The sequence below is a fragment of the Leopardus geoffroyi genome, chromosome A2 (genome assembly GCF_018350155.1).
Source record: "Leopardus geoffroyi isolate Oge1 chromosome A2, O.geoffroyi_Oge1_pat1.0, whole genome shotgun sequence".
Taxonomy (NCBI): Eukaryota; Metazoa; Chordata; class Mammalia; order Carnivora; family Felidae; genus Leopardus; species Leopardus geoffroyi.
This window is the reverse complement of record NC_059331.1, coordinates 36,181,328-36,206,287: the sequence shown is the minus strand read 5'-3', so window position 1 is coordinate 36,206,287 and position 24,960 is coordinate 36,181,328. Positions and strand designations below refer to the sequence as shown.

General features: G+C 43.6%; 1 protein-coding gene across 3 annotated transcripts in view; it reads left to right on the top strand.

Moving 5' to 3' along the window:
• The window catches only part of EOGT (EGF domain specific O-linked N-acetylglucosamine transferase), a 38,654-nt gene extending 20,636 nt beyond the window's left edge, over positions 1-18,018 (top strand). For all 3 annotated transcript variants that reach the window (XM_045493485.1, XM_045493486.1, XM_045493484.1), the window contains exons 10-17: positions 3,639-3,731; positions 4,085-4,156; positions 4,303-4,389; positions 4,910-4,978; positions 9,897-9,958; positions 12,865-12,984; positions 15,158-15,260; positions 15,830-18,018. In XM_045493485.1, the coding sequence (XP_045349441.1) occupies positions 3,639-3,731; positions 4,085-4,156; positions 4,303-4,389; positions 4,910-4,978; positions 9,897-9,958; positions 12,865-12,984; positions 15,158-15,260; positions 15,830-15,976 (753 nt within the window). In that variant the 3' untranslated portion in view covers positions 15,977-18,018. The remainder of the gene's footprint in view (positions 1-3,638; positions 3,732-4,084; positions 4,157-4,302; positions 4,390-4,909; positions 4,979-9,896; positions 9,959-12,864; positions 12,985-15,157; positions 15,261-15,829) is intronic.
• Positions 18,019-24,960: the final 6,942 nt, after the last annotated feature.

Sequence of the window (24,960 nt, the reverse complement as noted above, 5' to 3'; positions counted from 1 at the left end):
GTGAGATCATGACTTGAGCCGAAGTCGGACCTTAATTGAGCCACCCAGGCGCCCCTTGTTGTGCCTTTTTTTTAAAAAAGTTACACCCTATGTTATATCATTGAATGCTCAGAACCCTCCAGGGAGTAGGATTTTTATGAACTTGGTTTACAGATGAGGAAGCTGAAGCTGTGAGCAGCAGGCGGGTGTTCTAAGAGAGCACAGTCAGCGAGGGGTGGAGTCAGGGTTCCAGGCCAGGCAGTCGGACCCCATCCTGTGCACTGAAACCACAGTGCCCTGTCTCCTCCCTATGGTCCCCTGCACATCCTATTAAGTTGACGGAAAGTTTTCTAGACACTTTCCAGAAGCTTCCTTATATCTTGTTGCCTGCTTTTCCATGTTTTCCTCAAGTGGACTGAGTTAAACTGAGCACCTTCTATAGCCCTCCCCTTCTCTGCACCTTCTGGAGAGTGTAAATAGGATGCACGGCCACCATGAAGTCCCAGGTTACTCACTTAACTGGTAACTGGGCACGTGATGTCAGGGCAAGCTGACCACGAGTGGCAGGGAGGGGCAGGATGCATTTAGCTGAGCAGGGTCACCACCCTCCTATTACCTCCCTCTTTTGGGGTTAAGCATTCGGCTTTGGCTCAGGTCGTGATCTCATGGTTCGTGAGTTCGAGCCCCACACTGCAGCAGTTAGTGGCTTTGGATCCTCTGTGCTCCTCTCTCTCTGCCCCCTCCCCGCTTGCATATTCTCTCTCTCCTAAAATAAATAAACATTAAAAAATAAAATAAATTAAGTCATGGGAATGTAAAAAAGAAAGGAAGGAAGGAAGGAAGGAAGGAAGGAAGGAAGGAAGGAAGGAAGGAAGGAAGGAAGAAAGAAAGAAAGAAAGAAAGAAAGAAAGAAAGAAAGAAAGAAAGAAAGAAAGAAAGAAAGAAAGAAAGAAAGAAAGAGGTCTCTTCCCCTTCTTCTTCTCCAAGTTCATTTTCCTCAACAGTAACAAACTGCGGGAGTCCCTTATAAGACTTGACTTTAGCAAATATGAAGATATCCTCATACAAAATCTATGTAAGGATCTGTATAAGGATATAATAAAATTTATGTAGGGATGTGTTTGTTTATATCCTTAGAGAAAATATACTCTCTCATATCCTAGTTTAGCATTATATCAGGGGCATCTTTCCCAGTGGGTACATTTAGGGTTATTATTATTTTTTTGTGTGTATGGTTACATGATATTTGGTAGATGCTAGGGATATCCAACACATGCCTCAGTGCATGTATCATGTCCTGCCACTCCCCAATCATATTTCATGTGTTGCCATTTTTTTTTTTTTGCTACTTAAACGCATTGAACATCCCTCCCACATACATGTGTCTTTATACACTTATCCCAGCTTTTCTGTAGGATGTATTCCTGTAAGTAGACTTTCTAAGTCATAGGTTATGTGCATGTTTAAATTGGAGACATACACAGGAGGAAATTTTATGGCATCTTCAAGAATATCCAAATATTCTTCAACCTGAGACTAGAAAGAAGTCCTTCCCCTGTGGCAGATAATTTGAAGTTGAGGGATGTGGAAAAGAACCTTTTGGAGGTGGTTGTTACTGAATAATACATGATTTCCCTAAAAAGTCAGGATTGCTTTATTTTATTATTAAATTTTCCTTTCAAAGGTATCTTATTTTATCTGAAGTATTTTATCTCAAGAAACTGTCTCGAATCACTCTTTTAATTGCCCTTTATTTATTATTGAGCCAGAATAGGGACATTTCATTTTTGATGGTGTTGAGAAGGGCCTTTATTAGAATGGCATTGGAGAAACATCGAAGGGGAAAATTTTTTTTTATCACTACATCTAACAGTTCTCAATAACTTTGAAATAACTCTAATATGTGCAACATAAAAATTTCAAAATCTGAAAAAAGAATTGCTATAATGATAAAAAGACATGAGCATAATGTATAACCAACTGTAGACCTTGCATCTAATCCTACAATACATGGTTCTTATTTCTTTTGGCTGAATTTTTCAATCTAAGTTATACCATTTTTAAAGAAACCGATCTCCTTCCTTTAGCTGAGGGAGCATGTAATTAATTTCTACTTTGCAAAAATGGAATGCATTTGGTAAATGTACTAGAAAGACCTATTTCCCTCTGAGAGGCAGTTGTGTGCAGAGGTTAAAAGCTTGGAATCTGGAAGCAAACCGACTGGATTTAATCTCAACCCTGCAAACATACCAGCACTGCCATTTATGCAAACTACTTAAATTTGTATCTCTGTTTCCTCATCTGTAAAATGGGGATAATGGTATCTCCTAGCTTATTAAGTTTGTGGGGTGTTAATAATTTTAAGTGCTTAAAAGCATGCCTGAGATGTAGGAAATATGCAAGATGCTATTATAATTATTATTACTCTTAATGTTAATGGGGAATTGTCACATGTTACTCTTTGGTCAATGAGGAGATCATTTCTTAGAAAAACGCTCATCGGGGTGGGGTGCCTGGGTGGCTCATTCGGTTAAGTGTCTGACTTCATCTCAGGTCACGATCTTGCACTTTGTGTGTTCGAGCCCCGTGTCGGGCTCTGTGCTGTCAGCTTGGAGCCTGGAGCCTGCTTCAGAATCTGTGTCTCTCTCTTTACCCCTTTTCCTCTATCTGTCTCTCTCTCTCAAAAATAAACATTAAAAAAAAAAAAAAGAAAGAAAAGCATTCATCATAGTTTAATGTTAGGACTTCCAAAGCATTTTCTTGCTTTGAAATTTCTTCAGAAGTGTATTCCATTTACCCTGATTGTTTTTGCTTACTGAGCTACCCTAGTGTGTACAAATGGTGTCGTATGTCTGTGATTTGGATAGCAGACTCACAGGGAAAAAACCCCACACCAACTACCATTCAGAGATGTGAGTATAAGAACAGATAGGGTAGAAAAACCAAATGTTTTCAGCAGACTAAGAGTATAATTGTGGTGATTACTTCTTTTTTAAATAAAAATTTTTAATGCTTATTTTATTTTTGAGAGTGAAAGAGAGCACATGTGGGAGAGGGGCAGAGAGAAAGGGAGACACAGAATCCTAAGCAGGCTCCAGGCTCTGAGCTGTCAGCACAGAGCCCGGTGCAGGGCTCGAACTCACAGAATTGTGAGATCATGACCTGAGCCGAAGTCGGACCCTTAACTGACTGAGCTACCCAGGCGCCCCTTGTGGTGATTATTTCTTTCTTTCTTTCTTTTTTTTTTTCAACGTTTATTTATTTTTGGGACAGAGAGAGACAGAGCATGAACGGGGGAGGGGCAGAGAGAGAGGGAGACACAGAATCGGAAACAGGCTCCAGGCTCTGAGCCATCAGCCCAGAGCCCGACGCGGGGCTCGAACTCACGGACCGCGAGATCGTGACCTGGCTGAAGTCGGACGCTTAACCGACTGCGCCACCCAGGCGCCCCTGTGGTGATTATTTCTGATGACATTCCATCAAATGCGGTATTTGCTCAGGCCCAAGATGAAAATCCGTGTTTCTTCTATGGATTTTTCGAGCTGGTTTAGCATCATTAGTTCTTAAGACTAACAAGCTTATTCGAGTATTTTGTTGCATTTTTAAAAAGCCATATTGCATCCTTCCATGGCCCTAACCTATTTTGCTTTCACTTTCAGAGCTCCTATGGATATGGTGACCTATTCTCTGACACATGGAGAGCATTTACGGATTATGATGTTATACATTTGAAAACTTATGATTCCAAAAGGGTACTGGAAACTTTCCTGAAGTGTCTCTAAATAACAGTCATTACAGATGACTCACTCATTGAATAAATATTTAATTCGAGTTTCTATTAGCTATTACCATTGATTTTTGACTTCGTAGTTGCTTTTTTTTTATGACTAGAATAATTGTTTTTAACTAGGTAGCATTAAAAAACTTTTCCCTTTAACTTTTCCAAAATTATGATTTTCACTTGAGTGAAATAGTTTGCTGTTCAAAATATTTTAATGCAAAAAAGAGATTAATTAAAATTTGTTTTCTGTAATTTTAAGTACTATTTTGGTGTGGAGTGTGCAAATTGTGTTCTCTTAACCTTGTACAATACCTTCATTCTTAGGTGTGTTTTAAAGAAGCTATTTTTTCCCTACTCCCCCGGATGCGATACGGGCTGTTCTATAATACCCCTTTGGTAAGCGTGTCAACGGGTGTTAATATTCATATTTACACACTTATTCTGGATAGATTTTAAGATAAACGTTTATTTGTAACCTGAGAACATCCTAAATAGTAAGGCCGAATGGCTCACTGTAACATGAATTCTTGTTTTCATGTTAGATATCTGGCTGTCAGAACACGGGATTATTCAGGGCATTTTCCGAGCATGTGCTGCACAGACTGAACATCACACAGGAGGGCCCCAAGGTAAGGAGTACATTATAGGTTCTGACTTGGGCCTGACTTCACCCAAAATAAAAACCAATGGCACCTTTGCAGAAAAAGAAACCAGCGGAAGACAGTGTTTTCTGGGGTTAATAATTTCTTGCCTGGAGTGAGTGATCCAAAATCAGATGTCACCAGCCTATGACAGATAAATAAGGGACAGTGGAAGAATGTACTTTTTTCTCCATTCTCTTTCTCCTGTCTTTCTCCATATCTCCTTGCTCTTCCCCCAGTCCCCACCTAACCCACAAACCCCTGCTAAAAATTCCACCCAGCCAATCAAACAGAAGTGTAGTAAACAAGTTTTGTCTTCTGTGGCTAAAATGGATGCAGTGTTATGTCCTGAGGGAAGTCTGAGGGAATCAGGCTAAACAAGTACTCGTTCCCTAAATATATCCTGATTGAGTTTCATCGCTTTGTGAAAATCACATTTTAGGTTCTAGTATTCATTCATCTGTGCAGGCATATACAGCATTATTTTGCCTTTTCCTTTTGATGACAGGATGGAAGAATCCGAGTCACCATTCTTGCACGGAGTACAGAGTACCGGAAAATTCTAAACCAAAACGAGGTTAGTTTTTGGTATGCGTTTTTAATACCATCATGTTGAATTTAACTTCTTATAACTAATGTGCTTAATTTTTTTTCACATTGCACTATATGCTTTGATTGGAAATTATTAGGTTTTAGCAAAGTTTGATGGCTATGCCCAGTTCATTTACTAGACTCCTACTGGGGGTCAGCAAACCACCAATTGCCCAAACTAGCTTCGCCTTACTAGAAACGTTTACCTACCACAACTCAAGAGTGGAAACAGAGGCAGAAACTATCTCTTGCGTCCTGCCTTTACTGCCATAGATTGCCAGACATTCTGCCTCTGTACAAACTAGCGGCAAAAATGCAAGAGTATCTTTTGAGAGATGATTGATGGAGTGTGGCAATACTGTGGCATCCAGAGGCAGACTAAGTTAGAAGAGTCTCCATTCTTTTCATGACTGTGTGTGCTGGAAATTATTCACCTCTTAGGTTTTGTACTTTATTTTGACAGCATCGGCTCTTAAATTATATTTAACTGAGATAAGATCATCATGCAAGGCCCTTGCCTATAACAGCCTGGTTGGCAGGTGTTCTCACAATAGTATGACTGAGTCCACAAAAATGTCTTGAGCACCTGCTGTGTGTTGGGCTGTACTCTAGGCCCTGGAGCTACCATAGAGGACAAGACAAGTGAGATCCCTGCCCTGATGGAACTTATGCTCTCTGGGTGAGACAGACAAGAAATAAGTAAACAAGTCCCTAAGTAAGGTGATTTCAGGTAGTAGTAAGTGCCACAAAGGAAGTAAAACAAGGTGATGGGGTAGAGGGGCCAGAGATGCAGGAGGAAGGGGAAACAGGTGCTGTTGGGCAGAGACCTGATCACTAAGAAGCCAGCCAAGGAGAGAGAGCCTCCCAGGCAGAAGCAGATGGCCTGTGATGTCCAGGCTTTAGGTGCTCCAGGAATGGAGAGATCACCAGGCAGCACAGCAGGAAAGGTGAGGGCGACCGTAGAAGAGGTCAGAGAAGTTGGACAGGGGGTAGGAAGGTCCCATATCCTCTCGGCCTCATAGGCCTAGCTGAGAAAACGAGCGGGTTCTATTCTGGTGTGGGAGAAACCACCGTGAAGTTTTGGGCAGGGTGTGGTAGGCAGAATACCGGGCCTCCTCCAGAAGATGCCCCCATCCGAATACCTAGAACCTGTGACAAGATTAGGTTACGTGGCAGAGGGATGCTGAGCTTGTAGGTGAAATCAAGGTCACTCGTCAGCTGGCCTGAAAGTGGGGAGATTACCCTGGGTTATCCAGCAGGGCCTGATGGAATCACAAATGGGCTTTAAGCGTTCTCCACCGGAGAACCATTGACTCTGCCTGAAAGCTCTCTGCTTAGCTGGATTCTTCTCACTGAGCACATTTTAGTTCCGCACGTCCTTGAAAGTGGAAGAAGGAGACAGAATCCAGAAGGGAGTCATGAGGACAGAAGCAGGGCCAGAGGGATGCCACATCCCTGGCCTTGAATATGGAGGAAGAGGCCCCGAGCCAAGGAATGCAATGGCTCTTAGAAGGTGGAAATGAATTCTTTCCTAGAGCCTCCAGAAGGAGCACAGCCCTGCAGACAGCCATCTGTCTCACTGTTGGACTGCTGTCCTGCACAACATTGAGTGGGTCAGTTGTGTGGCCGTGAGCTATAGAGTCTGTGGTAATTTGTTGTAGCAGCTAATAGAAAATAAATACACAGGCAGAGACACGAACTGGCTTATTCATTTATTTGTAAACCACTTTGCCTGCAAGAGTAGGAACAGGGGTGTCATTCAGAGCTGTCACTGTGGCCCCGGGAAGAGTTTGGACGAAGGTGATGACAGCAGAGATAACAAAGTAAATGGATTTAAGATCTGTCTCGGAGATCGAGTCTGGGATACTTCCTGGCTGAATATGTAGGTGCATGTTCGGTCAGGCCAAGCACTGAGGATCAAGGGTGAACCCCCGGGCTTTTAGCTTGATCAGGTCAGTGGAACTGAGGTGGGAAAAGCTCAGTAGGAGGGGGATGGGGGCAGGTTTGGATGGGTAAAATGTTTTACACAAATTAGTGTGGATGCCTAACAGGCTGATCAAAATTATGCAATTAGTGTCTTGAGATCCATATGGATTATGAACATATGCTGTAATGAGACAATGATTGTACATTGTGGGTGGAAGAAATGAGCAGTGTGTGTGTGTGTGTGTGTGTGTGTGTGTGTGTGTGTGTGTGTGTGTTTTAAAGACCCGGAAATACAAATCTATCAAATGATGCCATGTTGGGGTTGATGGATGGAACCCTTATGGACAGGCAGACCAGTAGTATATATTGGTAGAGGTAACACATATTGAGTGCTAATTATATGCCAAGAATATTACTCTATGTTCCCCATTGCTTCCAGCAAACCTGTGAGGTACATATTTTGTTATTATCCTCTGTTTTAGAAAAGAACACTGAGGCTTAAGCGATAAAAAAAAACATGCTTGAGGTCACGCAGCTGGTGAGCAGAATAATGGAGGCGGGGGTGAGCTGAGGTGGTCAGAGTCTGAGCCTGCTTCTGAACCAGAGACTGCCACTGCTCTAACACAAATAGATGTGACAGGAGGCCGTGTCGGGAAGGCTGGCGAAGGAACATCATCCATCCAGTGGAAAGGGGTGGTGCTGGGTGCTGCCGGTCAGCCGCCGACATGTTCACATCCGGTCACACAGATCGCCCGCACCATGTTGCCCAGAGGTGAGATCTGGAAGTTCAGATCTGAACTCTAAGCCAACGAGCACCCACTGGCTGCTTTTGTCTCAGTAACTGGCATCACTTGAGAAGGTAGCTACCAAGCAGAGAGGAAAGCACGTTCGACTCTACCTTGATTCGTGAATACATACTAAAACCCCCCATGCTCTCATTGGATGGTGGTTCCTGCAGTCCTGCCCAACCTCAAGGTCAAGAGAGCTCTGGCCACCTCCATGGTGTGACTAGAAATTGTGAACAAGAGCCTGTTTGCCAGGGGACCCTCTGAAACAAGTGATGTGTTTTTTTTTTGTTTTTTTTTTTTTAATTTTTTTTTTTTTTCAATGTTTATTTATTTTTGGGACAGAGAGAGACAGAGCATGAACGGGGGAGGGGCAGAGAGAGAGGGAGACACAGAATCGGAAACAGGCTCCAGGCTCCGAGCCATCAGCCCAGAGCCCGACGCGGGGCTCGAACTCACGGACCGCGAGATCGTGACCTGGCTGAAGTCGGACGCTTAACCGACTGCGCCACCCAGGCGCCCCACAAGTGATGTGTTTTATGTGGACACATCTTATTACGGGACCCGGGCTCATGCCCTGGGATTAATTCCCTCCTGAAAAACGGATTCTAATCTATCCTCCCTCCTTCAGCTCCTTGACATAAGCAGCATATTTATGGGAGTTCAGGAGCTGTCTAGATAGAGAAACTTCCATTCTATGTGTGTGTGTGTGCGTGCTTAACGGGGTTGGGGACTGGATGTAAATCCCTGTCTGTTGCTTTTAACACATGGGAGAGTACAGGGTACTGGCTGAGAACACAGGTTTGGGGGTCAGATGACCTAGATTTAGTTTTGGCTGTGCCATTTGCTAGCTGGGAGATTCTGGGAAAGGTCCTTAACATCTTTCAGCCTCTGTTGTATCATTTAAAAATAGGCATATGGGAGCACCTGGCTGGCTTGGTCGGTAGACCCTTAATCTCAGGGTTCGAAGTTTGGGCCCCATGCTGGATGTAGAAATTAATTAAAAATAAAATCTTTGGGGCGCCAGGGTGACTCGGTTAAGCATCCAAGCTTTTGATTTCGGCTCACGTCATGATCTCAAGGTTCGTGAGATCAAGCCCCACATCAGGCTCTGTGCCAAGTGGAACCTGCTTGGCATTCTTTCTCTTCATCTGTCTCTCCCTCTCTCCCACTTGTGCTCACATGCTCGCTCGCTCTCTCTCTTTCAAATAAATAAACATTAAAAAAATAAAATCTTTAATAAAAATAGGCATAAGAATATTTACTCAGTATGAGACTGTATGAGGATTAAGTGACATTCACCAAAGTACCGAGCAGTGCCAGCACAATTGAAGGGATACTTTGGTTACCATTGCTGTCATAGGTCGGTTCAAGATGGCTTAATTGTGAGGGACATAGAGAACCATGGCTGTATTTCTGATAATAGGTTAATCGTGCTTTGTTACTTTGTTTGCTAAGAGAATAATTGTTTTTTCTGTGTAGAAATATTGAAAACATTTTTCTGCCAAGAATTTAGCATTTTCAGAAGATAAGGTCCAAAGCACAAGTGGTTTGTCTGAAGTGAGATAATGGGTAGGGAAAAAACTCTTAACATAAAACCTGGAACAAGGTAGGTGCCCAGCAAATACACATTGAGAAATTGAAGGAATAACTAGCAAGTAGTAACCATGGCCGTTAACGCCTACTGGCTTCTGTGCCACTTTGCTCTCATGAATTTTTTTTTTAATGTTTTGTATTTATTTTTGAGAAAGAGAGAGAGAGAGACAGAGTGACAGAGTGCGAGCAGGGGAGGGGCAGAGAGAGAGGGAGACACAGAATCCAAAGCAGGCTCCAGGCTCTGAGCTGTCAGCACACAGCCTGATGAGGGCTCAAACTCACAAACTGTGAGATCAGGACCTGAACCAAAGTCCGACGCTTAACCTACTGAGACACCCAGGTGCCCCCCTCTCGTGAATTTTCCTCTCTCAGCCCCAATGACAACCCAGCACAGCAGGATTTTAGGGTGGTAGAATAATGTGACCAAGGGGTGAAATCTGCATTTGAATTCAGTTAAGGGTTAAAACACTAAACCTGAATGATATGTAATACCTGAAAAGTATTTTGTATGAAAAACAGAAATTTTAAGACTCAGAGGAAAATAAAACAGAAGAAAAAGAAAAAAAGAAATTCTAAATGTTTCTGTTTTTTCCCTAGCTGGTAAATGCACTGAAAACAGTATCTACACTTGAGGTTCGGATTGTCGATTACAAGTATAAGTAAGTGATACCTCACCCTTGAGCAGACACTGTCATCTTTGGCTTGGATGCATTAACAGGGGTCGAAGGATTTTTTCAAATGGTAGCTTTTGGCACTGATAGACCAGGGAGGGACAGGCAGAAGCATCAGTGAGTGTAGCCAGCAGGGAAGGGCCCCAGGGCAGGAGAGGGCCCCTGGTGGTGATGGGGTTGCACCAGGGCACAGGGGCAGTCACTTTTCAGCTCTGTGGGGTCCAATATTTCAACCCCATCTCATTTTTCAAGAGAAGTGAGGAACTGAGATTTTCATTTGAAATTTCTGTGTTTTTATTTATTATTATTATTATTATTATTATTTTATTATTATTATTTTAAATGTTTATTTTTGAGAGAGAGAGAGAGGGACAGAGTGTGAGTGAGGGTGGGGCAGAGAGAGAGAGAGAGGGAGACAGAGAAGCCAAAGCAGGCTCCAGGCTCCAAGCTGTCAGCACAGAGCCTGACGCGGTTCTTGAACCCACAAACTATGAGATCATGACCTTAGCTGAAGTCGGATGCTTAGCCTACTGAGCCACTCAGGCGCCCCTGACATTTCTGGATTTTTAAAAGTTGGCAACTAATTGTGAATTTAAAAAATATTACTGGCCTCATGTGTCCTGCTAGTTGCCACATTTCAACTCTTGACCTAAAATTAGTTATATGGGAATAATTTGAGTGTCGTAGAATAATATGAGGTTTCTAAAAATATTAAAAAGTATTTATACTTCTTTTAAAATTCCAACAGAAGTAAAAGGCTAGAAAGACACAATATGCCTCGCATTTACTGTCTAGGTAATCCCTGTTGCTAGAAAAAACAATGATGCTGTAAAATAGATGTTCCTGGTTGGAAAAGTCAAGCAGTATTGAAAAAAGCGCAAAAGGAAAGGTGAAAACTCTCCTCCATTTGCCCCGCTCACAGTCACTGTCTTGTTTTCCAAATTAAACACTATAAAGAGTTTTCTATGTTAAAAAAAAAAAAAAAGCATACATATACCAGCATATGAATGTCTATAATAGGTTAGAAGCTAGTAAGAGGCGCATCTGTCTGGCTCAGTCAGTAGAGCATGTGACTCTTGACTTCCAGGTCATTGAGCTCAAGCTCCATGTTGGGTGCGGAGGAGACTACTTTAAAAAAAAAAACAAACTTACCAGTGAGCATGGGATTTCCGCACCTTATTCACCTTGCATGCGTTCACTGATACAATAAATCTTTATGGTGTGTCTGCCATGAGCTGGGCACAGCCTTTGAAATAGGAATCCAGATATGGAGGATGGCATGGCTCTTGTCTTCAGCACCGTAGACAGTGAATACAAATACACAGCAATCTTAAGAACAGCTACGATTTGTTGAGACTTACTGTTATGCTTCGCTTGCTTTATCTCAGTTCTCCCTCTGGTCTTACGAAGTTGGCAGAACTATTACTGTTTTACAAATTACACTGTGCAGTGGTGACTACCATCATTGCCACAGGAAGGAAGAAGAGGGCCGGACGTCAGGCTGCAGGAACTGGGGAGGCTCCGTTGTGGACTGGCTTTTAAGAAACCGTGCCCCGCGCAGGTTTCCCAGCTGAAGGAGGAACGGCAGTGAATTCAGACATTGCCCATCTGAGGGAAGCGTTACTAACATAATAGATGGAGCTTTGCCCCCTTATCCTCAGACATTTTCCACACCGGCTGACTCCAGGGTCATTCCTACCTGGGCAAATACCCACCCTTCCTGTGGCATCAGTTGGCATTCCTTGAGAAACTGAGGCACGTGTACCTCGTGTGAAGCACACGCATAGTGCCCTTGTCTTCTTTCTCTGTGTGGAACGTGGGGTTTTCATTTACTTGGAGAGGAAGCTCTTTAAAGAGGAGAAGCTGGAAAAATAAAAAAATAATAATAATAATAAAGAGGAGAAGCTGGGATTTCACATTCTCTTCTTAAATCCAAAATAATCTTGGTAATTTTTTTCTTTTCCTTTTTTTTTTTTTTTTTTTTTTACTTTGGGTGAGAGGGAATGGGAGGTCTAATTCCATTATGTATATTCAGAGTGTTAATACTTACTGCAGCCTCACTTCAGTGGACTTTATTGGCACTGACTTTCGGTTCAGAGTTTGCATATCTTTTAGGGTCTGGAATTCCGAGGACACTTAAACGATCTTGATGTGCATAAAACTTGAGGATTAGTCTGTTGCAAAGGCAGGACAATGCCCTCGTGGTATCTCAGATAATTTTAGGTATACCCAGATGGCATTGAAGGAACTCCAGTCTCACAAGGAGAGTTTATTTTACAAAAAAAGGTCCTTTTGTTATCTTAAGGAACTAGTTTTCAGTTTGATGCTAGTACAACATAACATCTCTGTAGTGCCTGCTAATTTCCTTTTTTCTTAAAGAAAGAGCAGGCCTTAGGTTCACAGCTCTTCCTTCAATAGTACCTACCTAGATTTGAAACTTTTTCATTTGATTGTATCTGTCTTTACAGTTTTGTTTGTCATGCACTACTGGTTTTTCATTCAAGACAGCTCTGAAAGTTTCCTTCTAAAATAAATGCACTTAGGGGCTCCTGCCTGGCTCGGTGGGGAGAGCTGACGGCTCTTGATCTCAGGGTTGTGAATTTGAGCCCCACGTTATATAGAGATTACTTAAAAATAAAATCTTTTTTTAAAAAAAAATACATTTAAGGTTTTTTTTTTTAAAGTGAGCTTACTTAGAAAACAATGTTAAATTATTAAATAATTAACTTATTAATTATTGGAGTAGGCTTGGACTTGGCAAAAAGCCATAGTGGTATGTGATTTAAATTGGGAAAGGCGCTTGTATGAATACCGTTACCATGAGTCAGGAGCTAACTCAACCCAACGGTCTCTCTCTTCTCCCCTCTGTCTTCTTTTGTTCTGTGTGTTCACAGGGAACTTGGGTTTTTAGATCAGCTGAGGATCAGTCATAACACGGACATATTTATCGGAATGCATGGAGCTGGTCTTACCCATTTACTCTTCCTTCCAGACTGGGCTGCTGTCTTTGAACTGTAAGTGTTTGGAGACAACTTGTCCACTGAGGCCACAAATAATGCTTTTTGTGCATGGCTGAGACTGCCATTCAGAGCTTCAAAAGGTGGAATACTTTTTAAAAAAAATTTTTTATGTTTATTTATTTTTGAGAGCAAGAGAGACAGAACGTGGGTTGGGGAGGGGCAGAGAGAGAGGGAGACCCAAAATCCGAAGCAGGCTCCAGGCTCCGAACTGTCAGCACCGTGCCCAACACAAGGCTTGCACCCACGGATCTCGAGATCATGTCCTGGGCTGAAGTCGGACACTCAAAGACTGAGCTACCCAGATGCCCCCAAAAGGCAGAATACTTAATCATTACCAGAAAGTCACATCATACAGGCATCTAGAGAGAAAACAGACCTAAAACTAAATATGTGAAGTCTGTAGCTGCCATTACAGTTAGCAAGCAAACACCCCTTTCTCCCTCCATCTCGGTATGATGTGGGAGATGGGAGTCTGTGACTTCCTTCCTGAAAGCTCGTTGCTGTGTCCTTCTCAGACTGGGACCATCTCTCTACACTCTGTGCCATCATGCTGATAAAAAGGAACCTGTATACTGCATACCTGTGTTCATGGCACCCTTATTCATGGCAGCCAAGATGTGGAAGCCACCGAAACGTCCATCAGCGGATGAATGCATAAACAAAATGTGGAAATGTGGGTATATCTGTATATCTCCAGTAGAGCATTACTCAGCCTTTAAAAAGAAGGAAATCCTGTCACGTGTTACAACATGGATAATCCTTGAGGACATTATGTTCAGCTAAATAAACCACTCCCTGAAGGACACATACAGTGTGATTTCACTTATGTGAGGTACCCAGAGTAGTGACATTCACAGAGACAGAGTAGAATGGTGGTTGCCTGGAGCCCACAGGGGAGAGAAAAATGAAGAGCTCATATTGAATGGAGTCACGTTTCAGATTTGCAAGATGGGGAATTTCTGGAGAATGGTTGCATCATGTGAGTGAGTGCACTTAGCAGTACTGAGCTGTGTGCTTAAAAATGGTTATGACAGTAAATTCCATGTTAAGTGTTTTCTACCACAGTTAAAAGGAGAGCGAGTTCAAGCACCTGTTTGTCTCATGAAGAGCACAGCTCCAAAGCACAGGCCTACCATGTTGCCTGCTGCTCACTGATTCTATACTCAGGGAAAGCGAGGCCTCAAGAGGACAGTGACTTTCCTGGGGTGCTCCTCTAACTGGGTGGGCGATGATAGAGACATGGCCTTCTTCCCCTTAGTGATTCTGCCGTAGACACCACGCCCCATCTTTAGTTCTGGGCATGCCAACAGTGGCTACTGTTCCCCCATTTCGCTCTTTGTGTCTGTATACCTAGATGTTACGGTTTCACTTTAAAAACCACTTCATTCAGTTTTTGAATGAGAGACTATTTAGGAAAAAAAATTGTGAACTTCCAACAGTTTGCAAAAATATTTGAAATACATCTGCATTAGAAAAATAGCCAGAGAATTATGGATTCTATCTCAATGCTTCATTTCTCCCAAAGAGAGGGAGAGAAGGAAGGAAGGAAGAGGTGGTTGATAGTGCCCAGGCCTTGTTGCTCAGCTGACTAGGTTTCCATTTCTGCTTCCCTAGCTATGTGCCCTTGGATGTTTTACTCCCCTAAGTCCACTTCCATGTGTGTAGACTGGATATTAGGAGATAATACCGAGTCCACAGTCAGTCGGCCCTCTTGATAGACTTTAGTTCCCTCCATTCCTTGATCCTCTTTGGATATTTTAAAGTTAAGGGGCACCTGGGTAGCTCAGTCGGTTGAACGTCCGACTTCGGCTCAGGTCATGATCTCAGTTTGTGAGTTCGAGCCCCGCGTCGGGCTCTGTGCTGACAGCTTGGAGCCTGGAGCCTGCTTCGGATTCTGTGTCTCCTTCTCTCTCTGCCCCTCCCCAACTTGTGCTCTGTCTCTCCATGTCTCTCAAAAAATAAATAAATGTATAAAAACATTTAAAAATAAAATAAAGTTAAAGTAGTTCGCTTATGAAGATATTTAAAAATCTCCATCAGTCTTGTGTACTGGTTACACGACCTTATGCAGGAACATATTTGGGAGGTGTGTTATTTCCCAGACAGGTGTTGATTTGGCAAAACCCCTGGACACAAGTCTCACGTGTGAGTGCCCTTGTGCCCTTAGGTACAACTGTGGAGATGAGCGCTGCTACTTAGACCTGGCCAGGCTCAGAGGGATCCATTACATCACTTGGCGAAGGCAGAATAAAGTCTTTCCTCAGGATAAGGTAAAGTTCAGTGACAAAACTCACCTCTTTTTTTTCATTTTAATTGGTTTAAAGTGTGTGATTAATACAAAAAACTGTCCTTAAACTTCAGTCCAGAGATAAACTGTCCTCCGAAAATAGTGAGTTGTATTTTATATTTGCAAGTTGGGAGAAGGGAAATTAATCACTCCCTATCTTTATGTTGAGAAGACAACTTTGTGAAATTTGAGCCTCGAAAGATCTTCTAAATTATATACAGGAGAGATCAGCAAACTATAGACCGCTGGGGCCAAATCTAGCCCACCCCCTGTTTTTATAAATAAAGTTTTATTGGGACAGTCTCGCTTCTCTGTTTCCACGTCGTCTTTGGCTGCTTGTGCATTTCCCTGGTGGAGTTGTAATTGTAACAGATACTGTATGGCCCACAGAGCTGGAAAGATGTGTTACCCGGCTCTGTACTGAAAAAAAATTGCCAGTTTCTGATGCAGAGCATAAATTAAAATAGTTGCCTTGGCGAAAGTAAAATAATTATGTTCCTATTCTGAAAACCATGTCATTAGTGACTTACAGCTCTGTGATTGTTTTTGCAGGGCCACCACCCAACTCTGGGGGAACATCCAAAGTTTACCAACTACTCTTTCGATGTAGAAGAATTCATGTACCTTGTCCTTCAGGCGGCAGACCACGTATTACAACACCCGAAGTGGCCGTTTAAGAAAAAACGTGATGAGCTATAAATGTGCCGAGTCTGTTTGTAAAAGTCTGTTTGTTTAAACATTCCACCACCCAGGCTCTCACAGTTAAATAAGTAAAACAACTAGTAATCTCCTAACCCCAAATTACCTTTTCTGGACCAAAACATGCCTTCAGGATATTACTTACATGTTTTAGAGTCTTTAACTGTTTCCCATGATTTTCGTGTCATAGCTATTTATCAAGATACTATTTTTGCACTGAAAACTTTACTTTTTATAGTTTAAAAATAAGGCATGGGCTCGCTGATGTATTTGAGTTTCTTAGGTATACCAAAGTTGTCAACCTTCTTGGCTTTAGAATTTGTAAATGTTTTTGCAGATGACAATGGGATTAGAATTCTAGTGGCTTCCAATGTGTTTCTGATGTATTTAAGTAAATTCACAGCAGCTTTTTTTATTTGCCAAAATCTGTTCACGACACTTTGTGGTAGGAAAGGAAAACAACATACTACACACACACACACACACACACACACACACACACACACACACACACACCCACCCCTGTTGTGATTCTCAGTACCAGGCTATAGGTAGCCTACTCCATGTCAGAGATCAAACAATGTTCTACCCAGGTCTGTTTTACTCTCTTAGAGTCCACAGTATCTCCCACAGAATTCTCTGCTCTATCTTTTTAGTAAACTCCAGGCTACATGCACCAAGAACCTCAATAAACCATGCCGTTGCATCAATTTATATTCTCATATTTCATATGCAAATCATGTTTTCCCCAAATGCAACAACTACATACAATAAAAATAAATCAGACCATCCGTTAGGACTGCTTTGGATACCTTCTAGCTGGTGGCCCCTAATTCCTTCTTAGCCCTGGAGAGCAGTTAGGTTGAATTTCTGTATCACATGGTGGTTTCGGTGCAGGTATTCGTGACTGCACACGCCTGTGTGATGCTTCTGTCTCCTTTTGCACGGGAGTGTTTCCCTTTGAGCTTGCAGACTCCAGATTAGCTACATGAAGAGACTTTTTCCCTATCAAAAACAAAAACCAAAAAAAAAAAAAAAAAAAAAAAGACCCACGTGAATTCTCCATTTCAAAATGAAAAAGCAGCCCATGAGAAAGTGCTATTGATGAAAAAGAATATCTGAAATGCGGTCCAACTCTCTGGGATTAATTCCTTGCTGTTTATGAACTTTCAATCCAGGGGTCAGAAACCATGGATTTAATTTACTGCGAAATGTGAAGTTTACATTTTATTAACGCTTGAGAAATCTAATTTAGAGATGAATGACTTCTATTTTTTAAAGTAGATGATTAACAGGGCTGCAGATTTTTTTAAAAAACATTTTAGCATTGTAAAAAAAAAAAAAAAAAAGTAGGCAGCAGAATAGTAACTTGAGAAACCCAAAGTATTTTTTTATATGGACCTTTACAGAACAAGTTTGCTGACCCCTGCTTTAAAGGTTTATGAACAGTCTTCCAGAGTTTAGGGATATTTATTAAAATCTCTGTAAAGAAACTAGTGAAGGACTATAGTAATACTTTTGATTTCGATGTGAAAATTGTGTAAAAAGAATCACAACACATGAATATTTAAGTGAGTGGTATGGCTGTGCTTCGTGCAGAATAGAGTCACTCCTGGGAAAAGATTTCACTTTAAAAGAAATTTAAAGGCAGCATTATACTTTTAATCAGAGCAGTATAAACTTCTAGAAAAAGTATCTGAAAAAAATGTCAGCGTTGAGCTTACCTCATTTTAAGAAGTGTGTAGAAATACAATTCTATAGACTGCAAGAATTCCAGAAATTGAGGACATTTTCATAATGCAACTATTATATTTAAATATTTTACATTTGTAGAGAGAACGCTTTTATATAAACACGAGTACATTTAACACTTTATGGAATTAACTTTTGTCAGACTTTTTCTATGGGAGCAAAAGACCTCCAAATGGTTATAAAATTTAAATGTAAGGAGTGCTTTTGAAAATTAAGTCTTGAAAAGAGATTTCATTGTTTGTACATTTTGGGTATGGCTTTGAAATAAATCGTTTTATATTTTATTTGAATACCAGAACAATTTTCAAGGTTTTCTGCGTCTTAATGCTACACCCTTACTTTTTGGCAATCTGGTGGCTCTAGATTATAAAAATAAGTAACTTACTGATGAGGAATTCGGTTTAAGCAAAAATTATGCCTTACGTTTATTTAGCAGATGATTCTACGATGCTTTCCCAAATGTTGTATTGCATAACTTTTACAAAAATGACAGAAGAATTATTCCCATTTCTCACGTGAGGAAAATCAGACGCTGTCTAAGGGAGAGGACTTCCCTAAAGATCACAGTTGTTCTGGCCTCACATCCATAAGCTTCTGTCCTTTCACTTGCTTTGCTTGTTCAGCAAATACTGAGTAACTACCATGTACCAGTTACTGTTTTAGGTTCTGGGAAAAGAACAGAAAAATGTCCTTGCCCTCATGGAGCTTACGTTCTGGTGGAGGAGACAGACAGTAAACAATATAAATAAGTGAAATTACACTGTGTGCCAGATGCTGATACACGCTACGGAGAAAACTAAAGCAGGGAGGGGCAAGGGATGTAGATTTCTTGGGGGAGGAGGAGTCTGGTACACTTAAGTGGAGGGTCAGGGAAGGCCTTCCGATTTGGAATAGGTGACCTGGGAAGCAATGCAGGGAGATAACTGGGCCAAGAGCATTCCAGGAAGCCAAAAGAGTACGTGCAAAGGCCCTGAGGCAGGAGCATGCCTGGCAAGTTTGAGGAGATGCAAGGAAGCCAGTGCAGCTGGAGTGATTGAGGGGCAGAGGAGTAGGAGATGAAGTCAGAGAGGTTCTGGGACTGGGGTGCAAGTGGCAAGGCTCCCATCCTTTGTTTCTGATAAAAGGGGAGTTGCTGAGTTGCAAACAGGAGTAATGATCTTGCCTTGAACAGGGTAACTCTAGCGATGATGATAGGAGTAGACTGCAGAGGGATGTCTTAAGGTCTGTTCTCTGGGAAACAGACTCTGAGATGGAGATGTGTATGCTGTGTATTTCATATTGTAGAAGGATGTGTGGACCATATGTCTTCTCTGCCCCATCTTATTATTTGTTGGTTCCCCCTCAAGTTTTTAGAAACGAAAAAACCATTCTTTAGATGTTTAAAGAGAGCAGAGGGGTAAAGGAACTTACTTAAAGCCACACAGCTAGAAAGTAACAGATAGATTGGATACTGGGCTTCATTTATGAAGGAATTTAAACAAGAAAGTTTACAGGTAATGAAGGAAGGAAAATAGGAAGGGAGGGAGGGAAAAAAAGAGAAAAATTAGCTGGGGAAATAGAGAATCGAGAAAATAGTTCTGGATTTAGGCCCTTTCTTGCACTTCCAAAATCGTTTTCTTTGAAACACAGCCAATGGAGAGAGAATTTGAAAAATACGTGCTTTTTCAAAACTAGGAGCATTTAAAATCATCTCAGGTATTATTGCCTTAGAGCAACCAGTTGTTTAAAACAACCTATTCCCATCCAAGGACTATTGACAGACATTTTAACACCTTTCTTCTCTTTTAGCTTATTGGGGCATGTCAAAAGGTGTCATAAGCGTTCTTGTCATAAAAGAAGTGGCTTAGAGCAGCGCATAGACCGCGTCGGCCCTCGCTTTGGGACGGTAACACATGCATTGACCACGCGGTGGCAGTCAAGCCCTTCCAAGTGGTCTCTTTGTGGCCTGAGGCCCGGCGTTTTCATACCATTATAACATAGATTCCAGACACCTGAGTGACAAAGTAAGACCTTGTTTCTGCATATGGATACATTTGTTTCATTCCTTTGTGTGTTTTTTTTAATATTTATTTTTGACAGCGCGAGAGAGACAGAGCACGAGTGGGGTAGGGGCAGAGAGAGAGGGAGACACAGAATCAGAAGCAGGTTTCAGGCTCTGAGCTGTCACAGAGCCCGACATGGGGCTCAAACCCACAAACTGTGATATCATGACCTGAGCCGAAGTCAGAGCCCTAGCCAACCGAGCCAGCCAGGAGCCTCGATTTGTTTCATTCCTGATTTGAGGGAAAGAAGGAACTTTTTCCGCAGACGGTTTCACACCTAAGTGTGGAATTTCTTAGTTGCAGCCAATAGCTTTGTCCTGTGTAATCACTCTTAACTTGCATGAAAAGCATTTGGCCCTGGAAAGACGATGTCTAGTGACAGACACTATTTAGTGGAATGCGTTCTCATTGATGTGCAGAGGAATTTACTTGGAATGCGAGGTCTCTTTAAGGACCTGTAGCTGGCACATTAGCTCTTCGATTCTTATTAGGAGCTAATTCCTTTCTTTGAAAGGCTTTATGGGTGTTATCACATATGCAATTGCTGTTATGACTTAGGTTGAGCAGAACCAGACTGTAAGCAGAGGAGTTCACTGAAACCTAGACATGGAAGACAAGTGCTTAAAGCATAAACTAAAGAGTGTTGACAGTTGAGTCCTGACGTGACCTAATGTGGTTCTCAAAGTGTTTAGTATCATGTATTCTTAGCAACCTTGAATTGCAGAATTTTTGCATGTTTTTGCCGAGAGGGACCTTGGAGGTCCTTCATGGCATTTGTTCGTTCCACAATGGTTTGTTGACTGCCCACCAGTAACAGGCACTGGTAACAGACCGGTAACAGAAAGGTGGGCTCCTGGAAGAGGCAAGTTGTGTAGACCAAAGAATGCAGGCACAGAAGTCAGAAGACCCTGCCTTTTCAGCCTTGCGACAACAAAAGCTGCGTGTTCACGGCCTTGTTGCCCAGCTGCATGGCGCTTCAGTTTTCTTACTTATAAATTGGTGGTAATACCCATCAGGCAGAGCAGATTTAAGGATACAATTTTAAAAACGCAGGCACACTTGTGTAGTCCCTGGCACCATAGGATACGTTCATTAAGTGCAATGATTGTGCTATGACCTATAGAACTATTGTTATTTAAAGCTCTTAGTATCTGGGGAGCACTTGTATTCTGATTTCCAGGCCTCTCCCCAGACACAAAAAAATGGCTTGCTTGGTTAATGTCGCCACAAGCCTTGTTTAACAGAATTATTTATTGCAGGGCGTCTCCATGCCTTGGGTACACTCATGTGCGTTGTGAATATAGCTAAACAGGAAGAGGTAATATTTCACTGTTTCAACTTTATTTGACCACTGGATCTTTTTCTCAAGGAGTATGAGGGTCAGCGTTGCAAGAATCCCTCTCACCTGGAAGCACTTGCTACGGCCACAGGGCCCTTCTGGAGAAAGGGTACCGGGCAGTGCTTTTGGGATGAAGTTGCTTTGGTCAGTTGCACCATGTTTGTGAGTTGAATGAGTTGTACTACCTGATCACAGTTGATTGGACCAGGGATCAATAGCTGAGCGAAAGTCTGTCCAGTCAGGAGGCTGCAAGATAAAGGGTAAACAAACAACCCAGCCATTCAGAGGGGACATTCAGGACAAAGAGAATGCCAATTCCCTGGTACCAAGACACCAGATCTGAGTCCCTGCGTGGTTCCCGAAGCCACTTTTCAGTTACCCACGAGGCCACTTGGACATTAGGTCACGAATTGGATGATCTCTCTTCCTGACGGTCTGGAAGAACCTACATGATACAGCCATGCCTGCACTCTACGTATTGTTCTCCCCACCCTACCCCCTGGTGATGGAAGCGAACAGAGGTTGAAGGACTTGGACCCAGGTCTTGCTACTCCAACTTTAATGCCATCCAGCTGCGCTGACGTGTTGTCCCTTCTTGTGTTGAGGTCAGTCAGCCGGACAAATATACGGAGAAGCAATTGGAGTTTTCAGAAATAATCTGGAAAGTAAAGATTGTCAGGACACAGTTCTGTTGAAGTGCCTACCGCTTTGGGTGGAAATCTAAGCCGGGCGGAGTATTAAATAAAGGTGCCGGAGAAACCGGGCCGGTGTGATAGGAGGCAATTGGACGAGGAATCAGCAAGTGGGAGACGCAGCTAACGGTGGGTGTTGCCAAGTCCCAGGAGCAAACCCGTAGCTAACGTGATTTGGGCAAGCAACTAGAGCCAGGGACTAGAGTCAGATGAGGTTAGTCCTGGATGCATATTGAACTGACCTACGGAGAGGCTGGGAGAGGGCAGGATTACTGTTTGAAAGCCAGCTCCAAAGGAGGTAGCGGAAGGTGGAAAAAGGAAGCACTAAGGAAACACGTACACACCAACCCTTCCAACTCTCGAGGCAGGTGGAAAACGAGGAGGAAGGCAATAAAGCCCCGCCTCACAGTAAGAGTAATTCTACACTGACAGACAAATGTAAATCCTCTAGAGAAACATCTTTGTCTACGTGTCATTTTTCAAAAATGCGGGGGATAGTCAGCAACATCAGGGAGAGAGTTTACACAGGTTGCTTTTGCAAGTGTTTATGGTTCACTCTGTGGAAACGGGACCAGGAGGTTTTCCTCCTCTGGTTGACACCGATGTCACCACATCTGCTTTTCTGTGAAATTAAAAGCAAGGTGTGATGATGGAGCATCTCACAGCACGCTCCCCAAACCCGAAGCGTGGGCAGAGACGGACCCTTGGTCCAGCCTGGCAGGTAGGTCTATGCAAATAAATCGCCTTTCGGAAATCGCTTTGTAATACTATCATTTTACTTTGTGCTAGATTATATGTTCCTGGAGAGTCGGGTTTTTGCAATTCAAATAGCGGTCTATTGAAAAGACGAGGTTTACGGTGGCGGTGACTTGGTGGGAGCGATAAATCTGGAGGACAAGGGCATAAAAGTAATAGGCAGGAAAAAGGTGCCCGTTATTTCACAGCTCTGCTTGTACACCAGTGAAAAGGACCAACAGCTGGGAACGATGTGTTCCACTCCTGTCATTTTTCTTCTTCTCCTTCCTCTTCCTCCTCCTCCTTCTATCAATATTCGCATTTAAAATTGTGCTTTCTTGGTGGAAAGTAAATTGCTCCCGTCAGCCAGAAATCCGCACAAAAGTTCTGACTGGTTGGTGACTAGCATCAGCGTCCTGTTCCAAGGGCTCACCCATGCTGGTAAGGCATAGAGCAGATTTTGGATTTACCCAGCGTTAGGCCGTGGCCGTGGCCATCTCTTGGAAGGGAAGCCATAGTCGCCTGTGGATAACGTCTGCTTTGCCCACTGAGACTTCCTGAGACCCACGGAAGGTCTTCTGTAGGATAATGACATTTGGCCAGTGCGGGTACATGATGTCTCACAAGAAATTGGAGGGGGGGCTTTGCAGAACCGTAATGACAGGGGCACCTGGGTGGCTCAGTTGGTTACACACCTAATTCTTGCTTTCGGCTCAGGTCAGGATATCAAGGTTTTTGAGATTGAGGCCCACCCCACATCCCTGCTCTCTCTCTCTCTCTCTCTCTCTCTGCCCCTCCCCCCACGATGCATGCTCTTATTTCTCTCTCAAAATAAATAAACCTTAAAAACAAAAAAAAAAAAGAGGGGGGCGCCTTGGGTGGCTCAGTCAGTTAAGCGTCCAACTTCGGCTCAGGTCATGATCTCTCAGTGTGTGAGTTCGAGCCCCGCATCGGGCTCCGTGCTGACAGCTCAGAGCCTGGAGCCTGCTTCAGATTCTGTGTCTCCCTCGCTTTCTGCCCCTCCCCTGCCCGTACTCGGTCTCTGTCTCTCAAAAATGAATCAGCGTTAAACAAAACAAAACAAAACCAACGTGATGACAGTGTGAACAGTGAAAATTACAAGCATACCCTGTGCTTCCACTTACTGCCTGGGTGACCTAGGCAAGTCACTCACACTCACAGAGCCTCAGTTTTCTCATCTGTCAAAGGGGGCTACTGAGGTTGCGAGCCAACCTCAAAGTTACTGTGAGGTCATTCTACATGCAAGGTACTTTGCTGGGCAAGCAAGGGGTGAAGGGATAGGGGAGGCTGATATGAATCAGGTGAGGGTATTTGCCTTATACTGAGGTCAGGGCCCTGAAGGGCAGGAATGTGCTACAGCCGAGGGGAGGAAGGGAGGTGCAGTAACACAGTGTCTGCACAAGGTGCGGCCTCAACAAATAGAGAGGCGAGGAGGCAGGTGAACAGGTGGAAGAAGATACAGACACACAGGAAGCCGGGGTCGTGTATCCCGAGCACCAGAGAAACCTTCGTGTTGTGACCACTCGCCTCTGAAATGCCCCGGGAGAGCGGGCCCCCACGTCTGCAACCCTGGAAGGCCCCCCGGGGGAGCGAATGTGGGGGAGGAGGCCAGCGGGAGTCCGCAGGGCCAAACACGCACCCGCTGTGGCGGAGGCCCCAGGCCCGCGGGCCTCGAAGGCGGCTTCCCACTGAGGGGGTTCGTCAGCGTCACCAGACGGCCTCCCCGCCCGCCCGCGGGCTCCAGGCCTCAGCGCCGCCAGCTGGGAAGTGAGGAGTTCGGCCGCCACGTCGTAACTGGTAACTGCTTCCGCTCGCTCGGTGAGTCTGCGACAAAATGGCAAACGGTGTGTGGAACTATGCAAATGTGTGCACTTACGTAAACCCACGGTTCGGTTCTGTAAGGCCGCCAGGCCACTCCGGGGCTGTGAAAGGAGGGCCTCCTCCTCGAGGTTTTTTACAAATTGCTCCTGGTCTTTGTCCTGAGGGGGCGGGGGGGGGGGGGCAATCATTCACTTGCTAATGTGTTTAAGGAGGGGCTGAGACTTCAGTTTTCCATTGTTGGTAGGCAATTGACTACTGGGATGGGGGGGAACCAAAGCTGTTTTTTGGGGGGGGGGAGGTGGGGTGCGAGTTGGGTAAAACAAATAAAACGGATTGCTGCTCAGTAGAGGAGGGACGTGCTTGAAGCAGGTGTTACTGGCTTTTGCCCAGGGCATGTGGTAGAGGAGACCGCTGACCGGGAGCCAGAGGTTGGTTTCAACGAAGGGCCAAGCCTGCCTTTTAAATCAGGGAGATAAGTTCTTTACGCGGGCGGGAGGCGCCTGGTGCTTCCAGGGCTGCTCTGGATAGTGACCTAACGTCGTCGGCCTTCAGCATTTTGTGGACCGGGCCCTTCACAGCCCC